At 35.3% G+C, this 19,630-nt stretch overlaps 2 protein-coding genes across 3 annotated transcripts; both read right to left on the minus strand.

The window, feature by feature from the left end:
* Nucleotides 1-3,625: 3,625 nt before the first annotated feature.
* Nucleotides 3,626-7,998, minus strand: snx10b (sorting nexin 10b). The gene is given in 4 exon segments (NM_001110396.1): nt 3,626-5,491; nt 6,890-6,991; nt 7,647-7,747; nt 7,827-7,998. Coding segments are annotated over 4 exon segments (513 nt in total). The 5' UTR covers nt 7,920-7,998; the 3' UTR covers nt 3,626-5,274.
* Nucleotides 7,999-8,507: 509 nt separating this feature from the next.
* cbx3b (chromobox homolog 3b) lies at nt 8,508-17,878 on the minus strand. Of its 2 annotated transcripts, none has more exon segments than NM_001386347.1 (5): nt 8,508-10,488; nt 13,828-13,985; nt 16,628-16,796; nt 16,908-17,053; nt 17,646-17,878. In NM_001386347.1, coding segments are annotated over 4 exon segments (585 nt in total). In that variant the 5' UTR covers nt 17,048-17,053; nt 17,646-17,878; the 3' UTR covers nt 8,508-10,370.
* Nucleotides 17,879-19,630: the final 1,752 nt, after the last annotated feature.

The raw sequence follows: 19,630 nt of genomic DNA on the forward strand, positions 1-19,630 counted from the left end.
TGCATAATCTACACTATGAACAGCAGCTACACTAATTATTTTCTTTATTCTCCATTTCCACCAGGGGATACTCTGGTGACAGCTCTGCAGTCTAGAAGTTTGGCCAGAGAAGTGGTCATACCCAACTGAGCCTGATTTTTCTCAAGGTTTTTTCCTTCACTTTTGTCAATTGGTGAAGTTTTGTTCTCTCAACTGTCACCACTGGCTTGCTTGGTTTGGGATTTGTAAAGCTGCACATCGATAGATTTGGTCTTTAGTGTTTGAACTTTCAGCTGTGAAATTAAAACCAAGCTGAATTAAACTAAACTGAAATTCAACTCTGAAAACTGGACTGTCACAGTTTCAATTTATTAAAACTGCTATGTTAAGCTGATTTGACACAATCTACATTGTAAAAACGCTATAAAAAATAAAGATGAATTGAACTGAATGATCAAATAAATTTGGTTTGAAAATAATACCATGTGGATGTGTTTTTATATTTATGTCGTATAATCAAGATTATAAAATCAATGAAAAACAACTCACCTTTCAAAGACCACCAGTCACTTCACTGAGCCACAGTCATGGCATAATAACACATCCATACCTCAGCAGGGTCTGTCATGGTTTTGGGTCCCCTAGAAACATTTCAGTTGTGTTACGTGCAGATTTGCAAGTGTTGTGGCCAATTTGCTGCACGTTTCTTTAGTTGTTTGTGCTGTGACCAATTTGCCGCACGTTTCTTTAGTTGTTTGTGTTGTGACCAATTTGCTGCACGTTTCTTTAGTTGTTTGTGCTGTGACCAATTTGCCGCACGTTTCTTTAGTTGTTTGTGTTGTGGCCAATTTGCCGCACGTTTCTTTAGTTGTTTGTGTTGTGACCAATTTGCCACGCGTTTCTTTAGTTGCTTGTGCTGTGACCAATTTGCCCCATGTTTCTTTAGTTGTTTGTGCTGTGACCAATTTGCCACACGTTTCTTTAGTTGTTTGTGTTGTGACCAATTTGCCGCACGTTTCATTAGTTGCTTGTGCTGTGACCAATTTGCCCCATGTTTCTTTAGTTGTTTGTGTTGTGACCAATTTGCCACGCGTTTCTTTAGTTGCTTGTGCTGTGACCAATTTGCCGCATGTTTCTTTAGTTGTTTGTGTTGTGACCAATTTGCCACGCGTTTCTTTAGTTGCTTGTGCTGTGACCAATTTGCTGCACGTTTCTTTAGTTGTTTGTGTTGTGACCAATTTGCTGCACGTTTCTTTAGTTGTTTGTGCTGTGACCAATTTGCCGCATGTTTCTTTAGTTGTTTGTGTTGTGACCAATTTGCCACGCGTTTCTTTAGTTGCTTGTGCTGTGACCAATTTGCCACACGTTTCTTTAGTTGTTTGTGTTGTGACCAATTTGCCACGCGTTTCTTTAGTTGCTTGTGCTGTGACCAATTTGCTGCACGTTTCTTTAGTTGTTTGCGTTGTGGCCAATTTGCTGCACATTTCTTTACTTGTTTGTGTTGTGACCAACTTGCAACACGTGTGCTGTCAAATTGATAAAGATCATATTTTATTTGCTGAGTTTTTTGTAATTGCATGTGCTTTCTTAAATTGCAGCACGTTAAGCTCTAGGCCACTGTATGCATCAGATAAACAGCACAGCGACAGACATGAAGGAAGCAAATCTCACAAAGTTTGGGAGAAATACTACAATAAGAACTTTCCCAATGATTATTTGATGTATTTGTTGTGGAGTTAGTTCAAGCCTTTCTGCAACGAGTCACACACAATGACTTTATAAAGTTCACGCATAGACACACCTACACACCGCATTTAAATTTGTAATGTTATTGCACGACAAATGGTACAGGATACACATTAATATCCTCTGCTGTATGGATATCTGTTATGTTAATGTACAAAGTAAATCTGATTTAATTCCAGTTGCTTTGCGCAAGTCCTGTCTTGTTTAAATGATTATATGCGTTACTGCGCAGACATGTTAATACGTGTCTGTCAATCAATTTATTGAGCAGGAAAACCGCACTTATATGTCACGTTGCGGTGGGCCTCAAAATAGGACGAATTAAGATCCTATTTTAACATTAGAAAATTTAAAAAAGGCACTTCTTGTCTCTATATCTCTCCAATATGACTGTGGGCACACCATAATAAACATGTCTTTTTGTCTTTGTAATGTCTTTTTTTTCAGTCAACTAGGATTCTCATCTACATTTAACAGCTGAAGCAGCTTACAAAAAAAAAAAAAAACAGTTGCTTTAGATGTTACAGTATAATTCAAATGTCATCTTTTTCAGTTGTTCTGACTGGCCCTCTGTATAAATAATACACCTCATGAAGATGTCACAGCGCGGGCCAAGCACGTCATCTCAGAAGGTGGACAGAATGACAGGCCGCTGACATTAACCAACACGGCAGCCTGCACTGGGACTCTGCTTGTCAATGCGGTATTGCCCTCATATAACCGTAAGAGTGGCTTGTCTGTTTGACGCATGCACACCTCAAGTCTCTTTTACTGCTGTTTGTGCGTCCAGTGGGAGTCTCGGGCCCGGGGCTGCCAGAGCTGCTGAGTGTGTGCAGAGCCTATTAAGACGGTCTCCATCGTTAGAGAGACAGCAGCAGCTGGACGCCAGAGGTCTTATGGGATTGATGTGCAGGGGGCAGGCGATTAGAGGAACATTTCAACCTGTTGGGCAAGCCTGCACATATGAGCCTTTGCCTGGAGATGTGAGAGGAACAAGCAAGACAGGAAGAGATAGGGCAAGGGAAACTCCTTTTAGTGAAAATCTCTTACTTACAGCTGAGATGTGTGGTTTCTGTGCCTTTAGTGTCAGTGTGCATTTTTATGCTGTTGGCTTTAGCAGATTGCATTAAAAAAAAAAAAACTAAATATGAACCGAATATTAATCTAAACATTTCAAAGTCATGGAGGTCATAGGTCTTTCCTTTTAAGCAAAAAGAGATCATTATCTATTATTCATTGGTTTTATTATTAATCTTGGATTTGAAAAGTTTAGTGTGAATGAGTGGCATTCTCACAACAGTAATAAATAATTTACAAAAAAAAGGGGTTAAAGCTTATTGTAATAACATATTAGTTTCATATAGTCCCAATAAAAAAGTTAAGTTAGTAGCATTATCAACAATTATATTTGCCTTTATTATTGGCCTGACCCTTCAAAAAGTACCCATGCCTAATTTAACAGATAAAATTAATAATTCTGTTACAATGTGAGAAACCAATTTTTAAAAAATGTCTGTCCATATTAGATACACACAGACTGAAAAAAAATTAGACCCATCTCCTTTCATTATAGAAAACGTAGCCAAAATGTCATTTGAAGCCAGATTCAGTGATCATGAGCTGGTTTTGCAGTATCGGTTTTCCCAAAATGTCCACAGTTGCAAGCATTTTTTAACAGTATGATCTAATTATTGGAGATAAAAACAGCTAATTTTTCCCATATGGATTTTTGAATAGTCTTTGTTGTGCAAACCTAAAAAGAGAATCATTACAAACATAGACTATGTAGGAAAAACAGCAATAAAGCATTGCTAATGAAACAATTAAAATAAAAAAATTTAGAAATATGAAACTGTCAATGAAGTATTAAAGTGGTTGAATAGTAAATAGAAACAATATATTTCAGGGTTACACTTTATTTTGATGGTCCATATGTTGAATTTACGTTACATTGCATCTACATGCCAACTAATTCTCATTAGATATAGACTGTTAGGTTGGGGTCTCTATCTATCCATCCAGACATACATACATACCTAAGAAGCATATCATATTAACAGCGTTTAAATGATTGCCCAAATTAGGTCATATTTGCAGGTACTCTATGGTAGTGGGCGTGGCTAACTATATCTTTTTGCGCGTGTTTCCCAATAACGCTCTCTGATTGGTGGAATTGTCTTAAGATCATCCTCCTCAGTTTAGAAATTGTTTGATAAATTGCAGTTCTTGAACACATGATAATACAAAGTATCGTTAGATTTGGATTTATTTTTCAAGACCTGCTGCGCATACGATCAAGAGTTCAGGTGACGCTCTAAAGGTATATTTGGCTCTTTAACCAGTATGATTCAACTTGTTGGTCTAAGTCTATTTGAATTTATTTGATAATATATGTCAGAAAATTGTACATATAGGCTAATCTCATTATATATTGTACCCTACCTGTCTTTGACTAAACATATTAACCCGCCTAATCTGACTTCTTAATAATAAGTATTATGCGTGCATATGATTTCTGGTGTAATTTTGTTTACTGATTGCTTGCATCCTTTACTTTGATGGTCTTACCGCTTGCTTTTGGCGACCAGTAGGCTATCTTCTGATCTAAAATGTATTGATTTAATGTCACATTCATTTGAAAAAGTAAAAACACTGCTTGCCTAGAGGGCATTTTGACTGTGATGAAATGTTTATGGTTTTGCAGGGTTTAGAGGGTCAGTCATGGAAAGACAGAAGAGCAAAGGCGCCATCTGTTGGTCAAATTGGGCCTCACACAAGAGTGTTAAATATTTATGAGAAGGATCTGTATGGCATCCTGACAATGATCTTTTATGGTTAAGTACGGCAATAAAATTGTTTGAGTAGAGATTATTATTAGGATTTAGCTCGGTGAAGTCGGGTTTAAATCACGTATAGGCTAATGTCCTAATGCTCTGTATTTGCTTATTAGGATGGGGTTATTGCGTTTAAGGGACTTCGTACACAAACATAAATTCCCTCTCGTAAACCTCTCAACGCTCATCTGTAGTTTTAACAACAAACTATCTTCCTCACAGGCCACATTATGCTTTTATACTTTCCTTTGAAAGCCAGGCAGGACATTAATGTGTGCACAAATGTGTTTAAATAATTCAATTTATTAGTCTTCATTTGTCGGTACAGAAGTCAGTGCGAGAAAATACCTAACTTTTTAAATGTTTAAGTGTTCCTATTCAAACATGGGTTGTAATCTTCAGAGTTCAATATGTCATCAATGTTATTGCGAAATTGTACTCTCAAAAAGGTACAAAAGATGTCATTGACATAGTAGGGTATAGACTTTTTCAAAAATAAACCTACCCGATTGTTTGTTCGTTTTTTAAACTGAGGGTCTATAACTGGCACGTTGGGTAGGCCTACGTATATATTCCCTAAAGTGTACATTTTGGTAGTCCTACCTTAAACAGTACAAACTATCTTTTTAAAAAGGCATAACAACAGTGACAGAGGTTGTATTTTTATATCTAAAAGCATAATGTGCGTTGACTCCGTTTTATTGTCCAAAAATAATCACTCTGATTCACATTGCACACATTGCTCTTCTTCCATGTTCTCTTCACACAGTGAATCAAAGCGTTTGTGTCCAGAACTGAAACTGTGAATGGCCTCGGATACAGTGTAGCGAGTCCTGCCTTCAGCACAGGCCTCAATTTTTTTCAGACTTAGTTGGGACTGTAGGAAGAGGTGCAAGCAACTGTCTGACAGCAGAACAGCACTGTGAACCACCCTGGAAGAAGTAAACATTTTACTGATTAATCAAACCATAACCATTTCAGTTACTTTAGTTATTAGTGGATTGTTAAATAGACTTGTAAAATCTCATTTGTACCAAAAAGTTTGATTTTTATTTATTCATTCTTTTATCAGAAAAGTCTTACAAGATCATATGGAAAAACAAGCAAATGCTCAAGACATCAAAAGTGATTGTGAGCAGGGGCAGATTTAACCAATAAGCAAAGTAAGCAGCCACTTAGGGCCTCAGGAAATTTGAGGGGACCAACAAATACCAAGAAGTATAAATTATACAAATAGCATTGTTTTCTATCATATTTTGTATTGTGAGGGTCTTAGAATTTACATTTTACCATAATTATACAATCTATGCAAATTTGTCCCAATCATGGAGCAGTCCAGCAGTCAAGTCAGGTAGAGATTCAATTGTTTAAAAAATATTTATTATTTTCAATTTATTCATTTATTTTTTTTAGATGTGAGTTCACGTAAACAACACAAATCACTTAAAATGTAGAGATTTCATTGAGATAAAACATGAAAAAGGAGATTCCGTGATATAAAAAACCCTGCAAAATAAGTGAAGTTTATTTATAAACAAATTTCGAGAGGATCACGTGTTTATGATTGAACACGGCTGGTTCTGCTTTAACAATGTTTGATCCACCAATCAAACAAATCCTAACCCACTCTAAAGAGACAGGGTTTCTCACTACAGTCATCTTCGATTTGAAGAATCCCCCATTCCATCCCCACTCCTCCACCTTTCTCTTCATAAAGTGGCACGGTGGCCCAGTGATTAACACTGTTGCCTCACAGGAAGAAAGTCACCGGTTCTAGTTCTTTAACAGGCCGGCTGTCGTTTCTGTGTGAAGTTAGCTTGTTCTTTCCGTGCTTGCGTGGGTTGCCCCCGGGTTCTCTGGTTTCCTACAACATTCCAAAAACATGCACTACAAGTTAATTGATCAATCTAAATTTAGCACTACAGTCAAACTCCCATGCAGTAGCATATCTCTTCATAGCAATCCTTTTCTGTCATCAAGGGGGGAGTTCTCGAGAGCTCAGCTACCTGAGCTCAGAGCTCCCCTTGCGCCCTGCAAACAGGAGGGAGCCCAGGGCTCAAGGACCTTTTGAGCTCAGGGCTCTTTATTGGGTAAGCATGCCAAACTTGTTTATAATCAATCATCAGCTAAGTGTGAATTCTTGAAATAAATAAAAATGAATAAAACTAAAAAGGGTGCATTTTAGGACTGTTGGTTCCATGGCTGGAACTGCTAAGGGCCCCAAAATCACTTAATCCACCCTTGATTGTGAGTCATGGTTTTGTTTTTATTTAATGTTTTGTGTGTGTGTGTGTGTGTGTGTGTTTGTGTGTGGTTATTCAGACACTTACGCTTCTAGGAATTTCCTTAACCCCTCCATACGGGCTCCAATTTCTTTTGCATTGTTGAGACTGAAGAAGGGGTTTTTTGGAGGAAGTTTAGGTATATGTGTTCTGCAATTCAAATACAAAAGGTTAAGTTTGAGTCAATGGAAATTGCCCAATGACAGAAATTTTAAAATGTCTACAGTACAGCTGCTTAACAATTAGCAGTGTTGATATTGTTAGCCAAAACTATTGAATATATGTTTGAGGATTATACTAAAAATTAAATAAAACAAATATAAAAATATTAGATGGAAAACCTAAATGTGCAAATCCTTACAAACTAACAAAAGTGTTGGCAAGTAATTGAAATAGACTAAGTAAACATAATGTTAAATATTAAAATAGTAATAAAATAACTCCGTAAAATTATTACTTGATTAAAAGTATCTATAATTTTTTTTTAAAAACTACATTGGAAATGTAATTCAACTATAACCAATGACTTCCACACACAAGGTCTGGGGATTTGTCTGTATTAATTTAATTTAAAAAAATCTATTAAATCATTAATATATAAAAATTATATATATATAACATTTATTATAATTGATTTTTTTTCAAATTCATACATTCTCAATATATTCTTTCAAATTAAAAGTATAATAATATTAATAAAATAAGTATGCAGATACTCTCACATGTATTTAAGTCTTGCCTACATATGAATAACCATTAGTAATAAAAGATATAAATAGCAAGAGCAGATGCAACGGCTACATACATGAGCAAGGCATTTTCCTGTAGCTTTTTTCTTAACCACACAAACTCGCTGAATCTCCGCCGCACACAGGAGCTCTTCTTAGTGAACGCCAAGCTGTTTGTCTAAGCAAATACAAAATACAAATAACAACCAGGAAGCATCTGACTTTTGTTTTAACCATTTGCATACGACTGCACTTACATGTATACAAACTTCATAATCCATGAAGGCATGCCAGAAATCTTCCTTCTGGATGCGAGGATCCCTCACCCAAACGCCAGTGAATTCCTGCATAAGTCCAAGAATTATGGAAAAGAGCAAACGAATACACTCACTCACTAACTTTTATTGGACAGTGACACACAACAGCAAGCTTTGAGATAAAAAATGGGGAAGAATAAAGTAGGAAGTATTTTCATGAGACATTGGTCTTGTTGACCAACTGGGGCTGATTCATGATAACTGTAGACTTGGGAAAAACATCACAGCTCATTTTGTGCCTGTGACTGACAGCGGTGCTTCATTTTTACCAGCCACTAGAGACACAGCAGACTAGCTGCACCATAAAAAATAAAAGGAGCAGGAAAAAGCAGCTGGAAAAAATGGGTCTCATAATCATAATGCCTGCGTGTTTAAAACAACCATAGCAGCACTAAAAGAGTTATTCATGTACCTGTAGCGGTTTCAAACCTCTTAAAATAAAAACAAAATGGCTATTATAAACTACATTTATGAGCATTATGATTTTTAAAAGCACAATCTACTAGGAACTGACTTTATTTTTTATATAATATACCAACGATAATTAGAGTTATTTGATTTTAAAACACTTTTACCGATGACTGCAAATTTTCATGTTAATAAGAACGATCACAACACTTCTGAGGTAATTCTATGTTTATTTAAAGCACCTAGAGATTTAATGTTAAAGTGATCTTTACAGAAAATAGGAACTTAGAAAAGTGAAACAGCAAGACAAAGGACTTCAGCAAAACCTCAGCCTACAGTAAATGGCCTAATCATACTGCTGTTATGAAAGTGAAACTGACCAAAAATAAACATGTCACAAATAAAGTGTGATTGTACAGGCTACATTCTAGAATTAGTTTTGTGCAAATCTACCGATTTATGAGTCACAATACTCGCTCACAGATCAAAGGATTAATCACAGTATAACTTTTAAAATGGCCTGTTAACACCAAGAACAAAACTATAATGATGCACATAAATGCTGGTTCAGGAAATATTTTGCCCATAAGGATTTGTTAAAAGGCTTTAAAGCATTAGAAGACACAAAACGCACCAACCAGATATGAGGTGAATTACAATATTTAAAACTTTGATTTGAAGCAAAAAATTTCCATGAAAATTGGAAAGTGTGGATTCAAAAAGGAAGAGTCACAATACCATAAAGTATTGCAAATGGCTCAACTGAAGAAATGCAAAGGACAAGGACATTTAAATTTTTGGTTTTAAATATATTCAGAGAGAAAATCACAAAAATGTAATCCACAGTGCTTTATGAGTGAGCAGGGCTAAAGATTTAACATCAAATCTCTGATTTGTGACATTTTCTGCACAGTGTTATGAGTATCCGTCTGTTATTACAAAAAAAGCTAAACGGTGTAATCTATTTTAATGATCTATGCTAAGCTAAGCTAAGCTAAAAGTGCTTCCATGAGGCTATTTTCAAAAAACTTGAAGTGTTCCTTTAAAGCAGATGCTTAGCTGTTTATTGTTACAATACAGTTTTAAAAACTATTCCAAAAACATAATCTGTTAAGTTATTATTAAAAAACAAAAAACATCTTTTGTTTGCAGAATCTGACTGCTAAGTTATATTATTACATGGCTCTCCTAATCTCCGGGTCTAATAAGAGCATTTTTAGCATTGCTTAGCTTAGATCATAGAGTCAGATTAGGCAGCTCACTCAAATGTTTTTAGATTTTAGAAAAATAGCAACATTTCATTTTTCGTTGGTTCTTCGGCAAGAAGAGTTAAGCTTTAAATAGAAAAAATTCAAAACTCTTTTTAAGAAATAAGCTAATGGTCTGATCCATTTCAGTGATCTATGCTAAGCTAAACTAAAAGTGCTTCCAACAGTTTACTTTAAGGGAATTGTAAAATTAGTCTATTTTCAAAAAACTTGTAGTATTGCTTTAAAGCAGCTGTACTTGTCTGTTTTTTGTTTAACTACCATTTTAAAAGTGATTTCAAAAACTTAACGTGTCATATTTTTGGTGTGAACTAAAGATAAACAATTAAAAACAATCTCTATATGAACTGTTATTCTTATAGTCGTTCTTGGTGTGAATAGGCCATAAGTGCTTAACAGTGAGTTTACAGCACAGATAGTACTAGTCAAACAGTTCCTCTCTAACAGGTACTGTACCATCTGTCATCACTTCCTATGTTAAATCACAGTTCAGATCATAACAATGGAGGACAGAATGATGGACATCATAAACGAGTTCTCAAACAACAGACCAAGAAATACGACAACATTGGACTGATTAATAAACCACTTGTGTGGATTTGTACAAACAGAACACTACAGTAGGTTCTAATACTCCAGTCACATTTCTACAGGTAAGTGTGTTAGGAAGAGCTTCACATTGGAGTGTGGCTTTGCACACTTTCATTACACGGTACAGTAAACGGACAGTAAACTTAAGCCACAGTGTTTGTGTGTGTTTAAAGCTGCCAGGAGGTACAGTAGTATCCACTGCTACATATTTTCTCTTTCACTGCTCGTCGTCTCCATGCCAGGTCAGCTTGTCCTCGTAAAAGCGGATTACCATCTGGGGCCACCTTTTACTGGCCTCCACGGCTGCTAGTAAAGCTACCTCATCCGTGTTTTTCCTGAGATTAAATAAACAATTAATGATCAGTGTTAATGGAGAAATACAGGTAATTAAAAGGACATAATTATCAACTGCAGTGGTTGATTGGTGGCAACAGTATTGTAAACTACTCCATCTTTTTTGCTGCGATGGCATGTTTTATCTTCTGCTCCAATTGTTTGTTAAAGCAGAACACAGACATGTAAGGAAAGGAATTCCTTGACACAGATTTTAAAACAGTTTTACCTAAAATTATCTAAAACTAATTAACTTTTCTTTTATAATTTAACAAATATTTGATGACAAGTATATAGAAAACGATAATAATTAATATAATATATAATATGAAAGATGAACTTTAACTCAAACCAGTAAAAAAAGCTTAAAAATGAATAGAATTATTGAATTTATAGTTTCCATTCGCCTGTTTATTGACCACGATTCTGGATTGCCCATATACAGTATATCTGTTCCTGTGTTGAATGTTGCCTGCCTGACCATTCTATATAAAATAAACCTGCATTTGGATCCTCAACCCCGTTGTCAGCATCCCTTCATATAACAGATAAAGAAGACTAAGCAACTAGTCTTAGTTTATTAGTGTGTGTTTTTCTGTGGTGCTTTTAAAGCCCATGTAATCAGTTCTTAACAGCTTCAGCTGTGTGTGACAGATTCGTAGTGAAGGTAAATGATTCCCAGCAATCTACAAGCCTGGATTACTGGTGATTGTGACAAACACATTGGCAAAAGATTAAATTACGAAAATGAAAAATTACATTTAAATAATTTTTTTATACAAATAAAAGCTCACTTGAAATATTAAAATTTAATTATTAAACTTGTTAAAAGGATTACAAATATCAGGATTTCTGAGGGTTTTATCAAGTCAAATTTAAGATGAAGAATGAAATTCCAGAGTTATATAGGGCTAGATGCTCAGGGTATTTTAAAAGCCTGGCAGGAAAAAGAAAAAAGTAATTTCTTAGCCGCATATTTTAAATAATGTATCACAACAAGTAGACCTTAGTTGTATACATATATTTTTGTTTAGCATAACTTAAAACAACTTAAAAACTCTTTAAAAATGAATTGTTTGCACAACAGACTACAGACCAACATTAATAGTTATAAGTAGTTTTGCTGAAAGTTTAATTGAGATGTGTTGTTGATGATTAGATGTGTTTTTGGATCAATTGGTTAGCTTTACATAAAGGAACATTAGGACCCGTTTAACATAATTTAAGACCTACAAGACAATATTACAGTAAATTTAAAATGTTTAAGGCCTAAAATTGTGTTTTTGAAATTTAAGACTTTTTAAGACTTCGTGGACAGCACCCTGAATACATATTTAATACAAAATTACAACTGTACAGAAATAACTCATTAGTGTGAATATTCTGTCATGCTATTACAATATTAAAGTGACATATTACAGATTTGTTCAATATTTCAGTTTTTAATATTTATAGTATTGGACTTTTTTAAAGAATAATATATTATTACATATTTGTTATATATTATTACAAGTGATATATGAAAATTATATATTATTAAAGATTTGTTAAATATTTTAGTTTTTTATTTATTTTTAATTTTTTTATTATTGTTTTTTTATTCCAGTTCAGTTGTAACTAAGTTTCCATTATTTATTCATTCATTTATTCATTTTCTGTTGGCTCAGTCCCATTATTAATCTGGGGTTGCCACAACGGAATTAACCGCCAACTTATCCAGCACGTTTCCCTTTCTGCCGCAACCCATCTCTGGGAAAGTTTCCATTATTTACTGCTTTAGAAATAAAAGACTACATATTTAAAGAATAAAATTCTTTTAACAACACTTAAGATTGTGGTAACCATCAATTTATGTCAAACTTTGCTTTGGTAACTAGCTGAAATAAAATAAGGTTAACACTTTATTTTAAGGTGTCCTTATTGCGCATGTTCCATGTAGTTAGCTAATGATTACAATTGATTATGCATAATTATATGCATTATATGCAAACTTAACAACTATTCTAACCTTAACCATATAGTAAGTTATTAATTAATATGATTGTCTTCAGAAACTTTTCTGTTGTGCTGGTTGAAAGTCTCTTCACATTACGATAATAATGATTAAAGTTCTGGCTAATCTGTATGACAAAAAAATGTTTATCCAATCAAAATGTTCAGGCCTAAAAATATAATAGCCAGTCTAAACTGCAAGTCAGTTATGTGCAACTTTTTGGTCCAGACGAAACCAAACACAAGCCAAAGCAAGGCGACAACACAGTTGGGTTTTGTTGGTGCTAGGGACTTTCGACGGTTAGACTTTAATGGTATAAATTCATGATTCAACACATGACTAAGGTTCGAAATAATGTTCCTTGCTATATCATTTCTGAAAAGGCTTTCCTATATCTTTGAGCATATCTAATCTGGCTCATCGACCTTGGAAAAAATGTATTTCTGTTTTTAGGACTCATTTTTTCTGACATTTCATAAGTTGATTAACAAAACATGAATAAATAGTCTTCTGCCTACTAATTTATGAAAAACTAGCATCCAGGCAACAGAGTGGAGAAGTCATGCTCACAAATGCTTTAACAGTCCAGTACCATTTGGCATTGTTGTCTAACCATGCCTAGAATTCTGAGCCAAGAACAGTATGCATTAGTGCCATGCTGTACCAGGCTCAGATGGAAACACAACTGGCATGATAGTGTCAAAGTATATCATTCATGTAATCTGTAATTTGGGTACCCCACAGGCCTCTGTCAACTAGGCTGACATTGGACAAAATGCTCGTCTTCAAATCCCTCCAAACGTCAGCAAAGCCAAGCATACTAACATCATGGAAATTGTTGTGTGCAAGAAATATTATTACACACTGACAGGTCTTGCTTTCTACACAATCAATAACAAGCTAGCTTTCCTTCTGTTTTTCAAAAGGTTTTTGAGTTTGGAATTGTTGTGTCAGAAAGTACTATATTTTTCTCACTGGTGAATGACTCATGATGTAGTGTTGCAATGTTGTCTATTGTCATCTATTTGATGTGCGTTCATGACTGTCAAGAGAAAAGTGTTTGGACTTTGGACAGCAGTTTTTATGTAGAGAGGGATGCACGTTTTTAATGCTATCAGGCTAAGTTTAGCATTCTCCCAGATCTCCTATTGCACTTTTAAATAAATATCTATGCTGTAATAAGAACACCATAAAAAAACTGTAACCAAAATAAATAAGTAAATTTAAAAAAATAATTAATTGTTTACACATGATTTCCTATAAACAGTATTTGTGTGTGATACACATGGTATTGGAAACAATCAAAACAGTAATAAATGAATTGATATATGAGTTATAGAATTATTACCACTTGATAAGGAACATGAGCTCTCCTTGCTGGTCTGTGCAGCCGATGATGCAGTCTGGCTCAGGGTGGCCGGGTTGGCCTACTGGGATCTCAGCGTTGTGTTCTTCAACCTCCTCATTAGTCCTTTCAATGAGCTCCTCCTGAGGCTGCTGGTGAGCCTGCATGATTCCACACAGAGAAATGAACTTCAGAAAACTTGAGAAGAGAGATGAATTATAAATCACATGGCAAGAGTAATAAACCTGCAGCTTTTGGACAGGCTGTGGAGTAATAAAACTCTACACTACTGTAATTATTTTCAGTCCCGCATGTGAAAGCTCCACTCTTCTGCTTTTTGGCTCCACCTTCCTCTGACAATCCTGAAAACCTTGATTAGCTGGTTTAGGTGTGTTTAATAAGAGATGGAACATAACTCTGTGGTAAGTTGGGCTGCATCAGAAGTTACATAACTATAATTATATTATGACAAAAAATTTACAGCACTAATTAAAAAAAGGAACCAACTTTTAAGTAATTCTGTAACTGTGTTTACACCACAGAACAGCATATGTGAATGGCAGTAAAGTGGCACAGCTTGTGCTTAAAGGTCAACGTGGCAATTGCGCCCCAAGGGCATTCATACTACATGCATTCATACTAATTAGGACATGCATTTTTGGCCATACTAAATAAGTCTAAACTAGATGTTAAAGTTTCAGGACAAACATTATGGTGGCCTGAGAAAGCCTGTTGAAAGTAGTTTATTTAGTTTAAAAAACTATCAAGTCTGTAAAGTTGGCTAAAAAAATATTTAAGATCTCTGCAGTCAACAATGTATCCACTTTAAAGGCTGAAGCAAGCCAGTAAAAAGCTTAAAAAGTTAATCCCTGTGTCTGTGGTTGATAATAGCAAGATGCAAGCATGAATTAGCATGCTTGAAGGTCAATATGGCAATTGTGCTCCAAGGGCATCCATACTACATACATTCATACTATTTAGGACATACATTTTTGGCCATACTAAATTAGTCTAAATAATCGTTATTATAAATCCATTTAGAGGTGGTGCAGTGGGTAACCCCGGCTGGGTCTGTGTGGAGTTTGCTTGTTCTCCCTGTTTCTCTTGGTGCTCTGGTTTCCCCCACAGTCTGAAGACATGCTATATAGGTGAATTAGGAAGGCTAAATTGTTCATAGTGTGTAGGAATGAGTGTATGGGGGTTTCCCAGCTGGAAGGACCTCCAATGCTTAAAACATATGCTGGATAATTTGGCGGTTCATGGCGACCCCTGATGAATAAAGAGACTAAGCCGAAAAGAAAATTAATGCATGAATAATTCCATTTACTGCTGAAGTTGGATTAGATGTTGAATCTAGGAGTTTATCCAGTGTTCCAGTCCACACATAGGTAAATTAAGATGGGCTGGTGTAATTTTTAGCAAAACCATTCAATACAAACATTTAAATACTGGTAAAAAGCAGAATCAATCCTAAAGACAGAGTTCATTAAACCCGTTTCTCAATATGTGTTTGTACTGGTGAAACATCATTAGTTATTGCCCAATCAGGAGTTCACATCTAGCCAATTACAGTTCAAATCCCTGTGTGCTGGCTCCGCCCGATTTTATAAGGAATACATGAGGAAATGACTTCTATGAACTTATTATGGGCAGGAGGTACCCTAGGATACATGTTGATCCAACCAACTAACATCAATGGCAGAAAAGAGAAAAAAATACTACCTTTACTTGGTCACAAAATGTAGTTGTAATATTTTTCCAAGTAGGATTGCAGTTTAATTTTAAATCTGGTTTATTTATAAAGATAGTGCCTATTAACATTTTTCTAAGATGTGACTTCCAGGCAGTGTTCTCAAACCTTACTAAGAGCAGTGTTACGGCTTAACAGTTAAGGCCAGTGGTATTATAAAGTACACTGCTGTTCCATTTGAAGAACTGCCAGACTTGGGTTCTATGGTCCTCAAGAGTTTGTAATCTTGACTACCAAGGATGCAAGTCTGTGCTTTACGTAGTTGGCATGCAGTAATGTTTTGAGACACAGACAAACAAAAATGCTAATAAATAATGTAACACGACATATTGGGTTTTTGAAATCTGAATTTTCAGTACAAATGTACCTAGTACTACAAGTACCTACTCAAGCAAGTATGCAACTTCAGATGCTGCCATGGTTTGGTCACATTAAACCAACAGTTATTCATGGTAAGCCACAACACTTAGCAGACTTTAACTAGTACAATTGATTTAATTGTGAAACACTGCTGCACCACCTGTGCATTAATACTTAAAGGGCTGAAAGCTACAGTTTTAGCATTACGTGTGCAAATGCATAATAGACTGGGGTCCTACCATCCTTAAGAGTTCATATTCGTAGCCTGAACTATCAAGGACGCAAGTCTGAGCTTTGAGTAGTTGGTATTCAGTAATATTTTGAGACAGACAAACAAAAATGCTAATAAATGATGAAACATGACTGTTCCACCTATGTTGATGGACTATTGGGTTCTGAAATCAGCAATGCTGTGGTTCATCTGACTTGAACGAATGTTCTAGTAAAAATCTGAATTTTCAGTACAAATGTAATGTACTTAAAGTACCCACTCTAGCAAGTATGCAACTTCAGATGCAGCAATGGTGTTCCAAGAGGATTAGTCACATTAAACCATAGCCACACTGTTTAGCATATTTTAACTAGTGCAATTCATTTAATTGTGAAACACTGCTGCACCTGTGCCTTAATAAAGACTGAAAGCGACAGTGATGGCTTCACATGTACAACTGCATAGTATACAAAAGCACCAACCATATCAGCAGCCAACTCTGATAACTCTTCCTTAGGCTGAACTTCGTGATCTAGAGATTGACACTCCTCTTGTTCCGTTTCCTGTCCCAATACAGTTAGGTTTCTGAGATACTCTTCTATCAGCTCAGGACAATCCAGGTTATCCTCTGGCTCCCAGGTATTCTCTGCACTGGAAAAAACAACAAAAAAAGTATGACAGACCTGTCATAAACAGGCAGATATTTATAATATAAATAATTTAAAAACCTGACACACAGACAGCACTGTTCCATAAACTCACTCTGTAAATCCTTTCCACTTCAGATAATATTCAACCTTTCCGTTGTTGACTCTTCTGCGAATTATTTTTTCCACTGCAAACTCCTGAACAACTGTCGTCTCTTCTGCTTTCCTGTTTTTTACATTCTGTTTTTTCCTCATGGTTTCCTGCAACAACACAATACCTAATATTTGCAAAGGTTGAAATATTTAAAAAAACGAAGCATCACCAAACATTAAGAGTAAGGTTAAAAATGTAGATTTTAATTTTGATATTATGTAAACAAATTCTACAATACTAGTAAAACTGGTCCATGACAAGAGTTTGATTTCTGATATTCTAAGTAAAAAACATTTTAATTTACTACAAAAACTGCTCAGCAACGAAGATTAATGTTTGATAATGCAGTAAAAATGTCATAATACTGTGAAACTCTAGAGCAAAAATTTTATCACTTTAGCTGGTAAAATTTTAAAACCATATTCCTCGTTGCTGACCAGTTTTAAAACCACATTCCTCGTTTACACTATGTATCAAGCACATGACGTGAAAAATACCAGGAATTCCTCTCATAAACAATGCCAACAATACGTCGCTGCTAGAGCAGTGAAGTCACCGCTTATATGTATGACGTATCATTTCCTACAACCTAAACTTTCCCAATCACAGACCAAGCATAGTAATATCATGAATGACGCTTGTAATCAATGTTATTGTTTATGCGCCACTGATATGGATTTGGTAAGTGCGCGCGCCCACCTGCCGTTGCCCGCAGTTCACGCGCTATTCGTTTATTTCCTCAGCTGTTGATTAATGCTCGAACAAATGATCGCTCTGTACAAACAACGCGGTTCATTTAGACGGAAGATCACAACGCAGATCACTTAATCTAGCATCGTTAACTATGTCGCCTTCGCGATCATTGCGTTACTGTTGTGTTTACATAACTTTTCATGAATGAGTCAAATTAAACATGGCCGATTGGGAGAAGGGGAGGAAGTGGTTTCAAAGGGAAGAGGTCAGTTCAGGAAAGCCGGGGGAGGAATCCTTAAAGGCGCATCCCGGGAGTGAGAACTGGCTGAATCTCTCGGAACGCTATAGTTAGACGTTTTTAAGGGTGGGTTAAATCTGACCTTCGATTTTTTTATTACAAAACGCTGTTGGACAGTTAGCCTCGGCAGCTTATAATTTATGTGTATGTTTTCCACATATTGACCGTATAGTTGCCGTCAATGTCGCTTTTTTGTAAGTTGAAATGGAAATTAGTTTGTATTACTAAAACAAAAACGTACAGCTTCTCGGTCTGGTTAAGATGTTGATACAAATACAAAAGCTACATGTTGTGGTAACGTCACACATGTAATATTGCGGAAGGACACTGGAGGGAGCATGCGCCACTCATTGTCTATAAACCACCCAGAAGCTCGAGTTATGTGATTCAGATGTTTAATTACATTTAATTATTATTTTTATTTACAAACAGATTGTATAATCCAACAGATATCACAAAATTCTGTCCTCATTTGTATAAAATCATCTATCTCATAAATAGTAATAAATAATAATAATTATAAATTGATTTCTCTTTATTTCTATATTGAACATTTTGTTCACTTATATAAAAACAATAATTTGTCTAATATCTATTTTCAGTTTCAATAAAATAGCACGCATTTACGTCACTAACTGTAAATCATTGGTCATTATAGATCAGTGCTGAAAATTATTAATAATACTTTAATAATACAATATTTTTTTTGGTGATTTGCATCAAGGACTGCTTCTGAAAAGTGTCAGTATTGGTATTTGAGCGTGTTTACGGTGAAAACACGGAGCTCTTTACTTTAGGAGGCTTTAGAGAAACTGACCATTCATTTCTGTTTCAATCTAAGCTCCTCCTATTCTCGAAGTGATTGACAGTCGTCCGCCATCCTATCAAAAAGAAGCTTGAATCGGATTGGTTCAGTGGTTCACCCAATTGTATTCAAGCTATAATAAAAAAATCTTTATACCACAACAAAAGTTTCTTCTTATATTTTAAAGCCAGGGAAGAGCATTCTTTCCCTTAATATATGTAGCACTTGTTTTACCAAAATGACTTGATAGAAGATATGAAATTTGAACTTTTAATATTATTTTTTGTTAAACTTCTGCTACTTTGTAGTGAGTCCACAAGAGGTCGCTATTATCCACCCATAAATCTCTTTTTTTCATTTTCAGCGTTTGTTTTGTTCCTCATAAAATGTTTTATTTTTACGAGATAACTTGTAACATTTTTATGTCGTTTGTTAACGCAACGTTTAGTATTTCCTAAATTTAGTTCATAACATCTTTATTAACTTTATAACGTATTCGACATTGTGTGACAGTTTCTCAAGTGTTTACGAGGTTGAGCAAAGTTAAAGCATTTTATTTACTTGCTTATTTAATTACCAGATATTTATTCTGCTCATAGTTGTAGTGGACTTAGCACAGTAATGGGTTATATATTATATAGTTGTAGAGAACTTAGCACAATAATGGGTTATTTGTTTGTATTCTCTGCAAAAAACAAAAAAACAAAACAAAAAAAAAACATCATAAACTAGCCTAAACTGGTTTTAGCTGGTTGACAAGCCTGGTTTTAGGTTTTTATTTAATTTTTTTGGCCAATTCCAGGCTGGTTTTCAGCCATTTCCAACCTGGTTTTAGCTGATCAGGCTGGAAAATGGTCAGCTAAAACCAACTTGACCAGCCTGGTTTAA

Source organism: Danio rerio, chromosome 16, assembly GCF_052040795.2.
Source record: "Danio rerio strain M-AB ecotype USA chromosome 16, GRCz13ab, whole genome shotgun sequence".
Taxonomy (NCBI): Eukaryota; Metazoa; Chordata; class Actinopteri; order Cypriniformes; family Danionidae; genus Danio; species Danio rerio.

Excerpts from the sequence above, each read along its gene's own strand:
- cbx3b (XM_087286102.1), bottom strand. The coding sequence starts at position 17,047 with ATGAGGAAAAAACAGAATGTAAAAAACAGGAAAGCAGAAGAGACGACA. Across the intron at positions 16,797-16,907 it reads AAGTGGAAAGGATTTACAGA|TGCAGAGAATACCTGGGAGC; the intron begins GTGAGTTTATGG and ends TGTTTTTTCCAG. Across the intron at positions 10,489-13,827 it reads CTCATGTTCCTTATCAAGTG|GAAAAACACGGATGAGGTAG; the intron begins GTAATAATTCTA and ends ATTTAATCTCAG.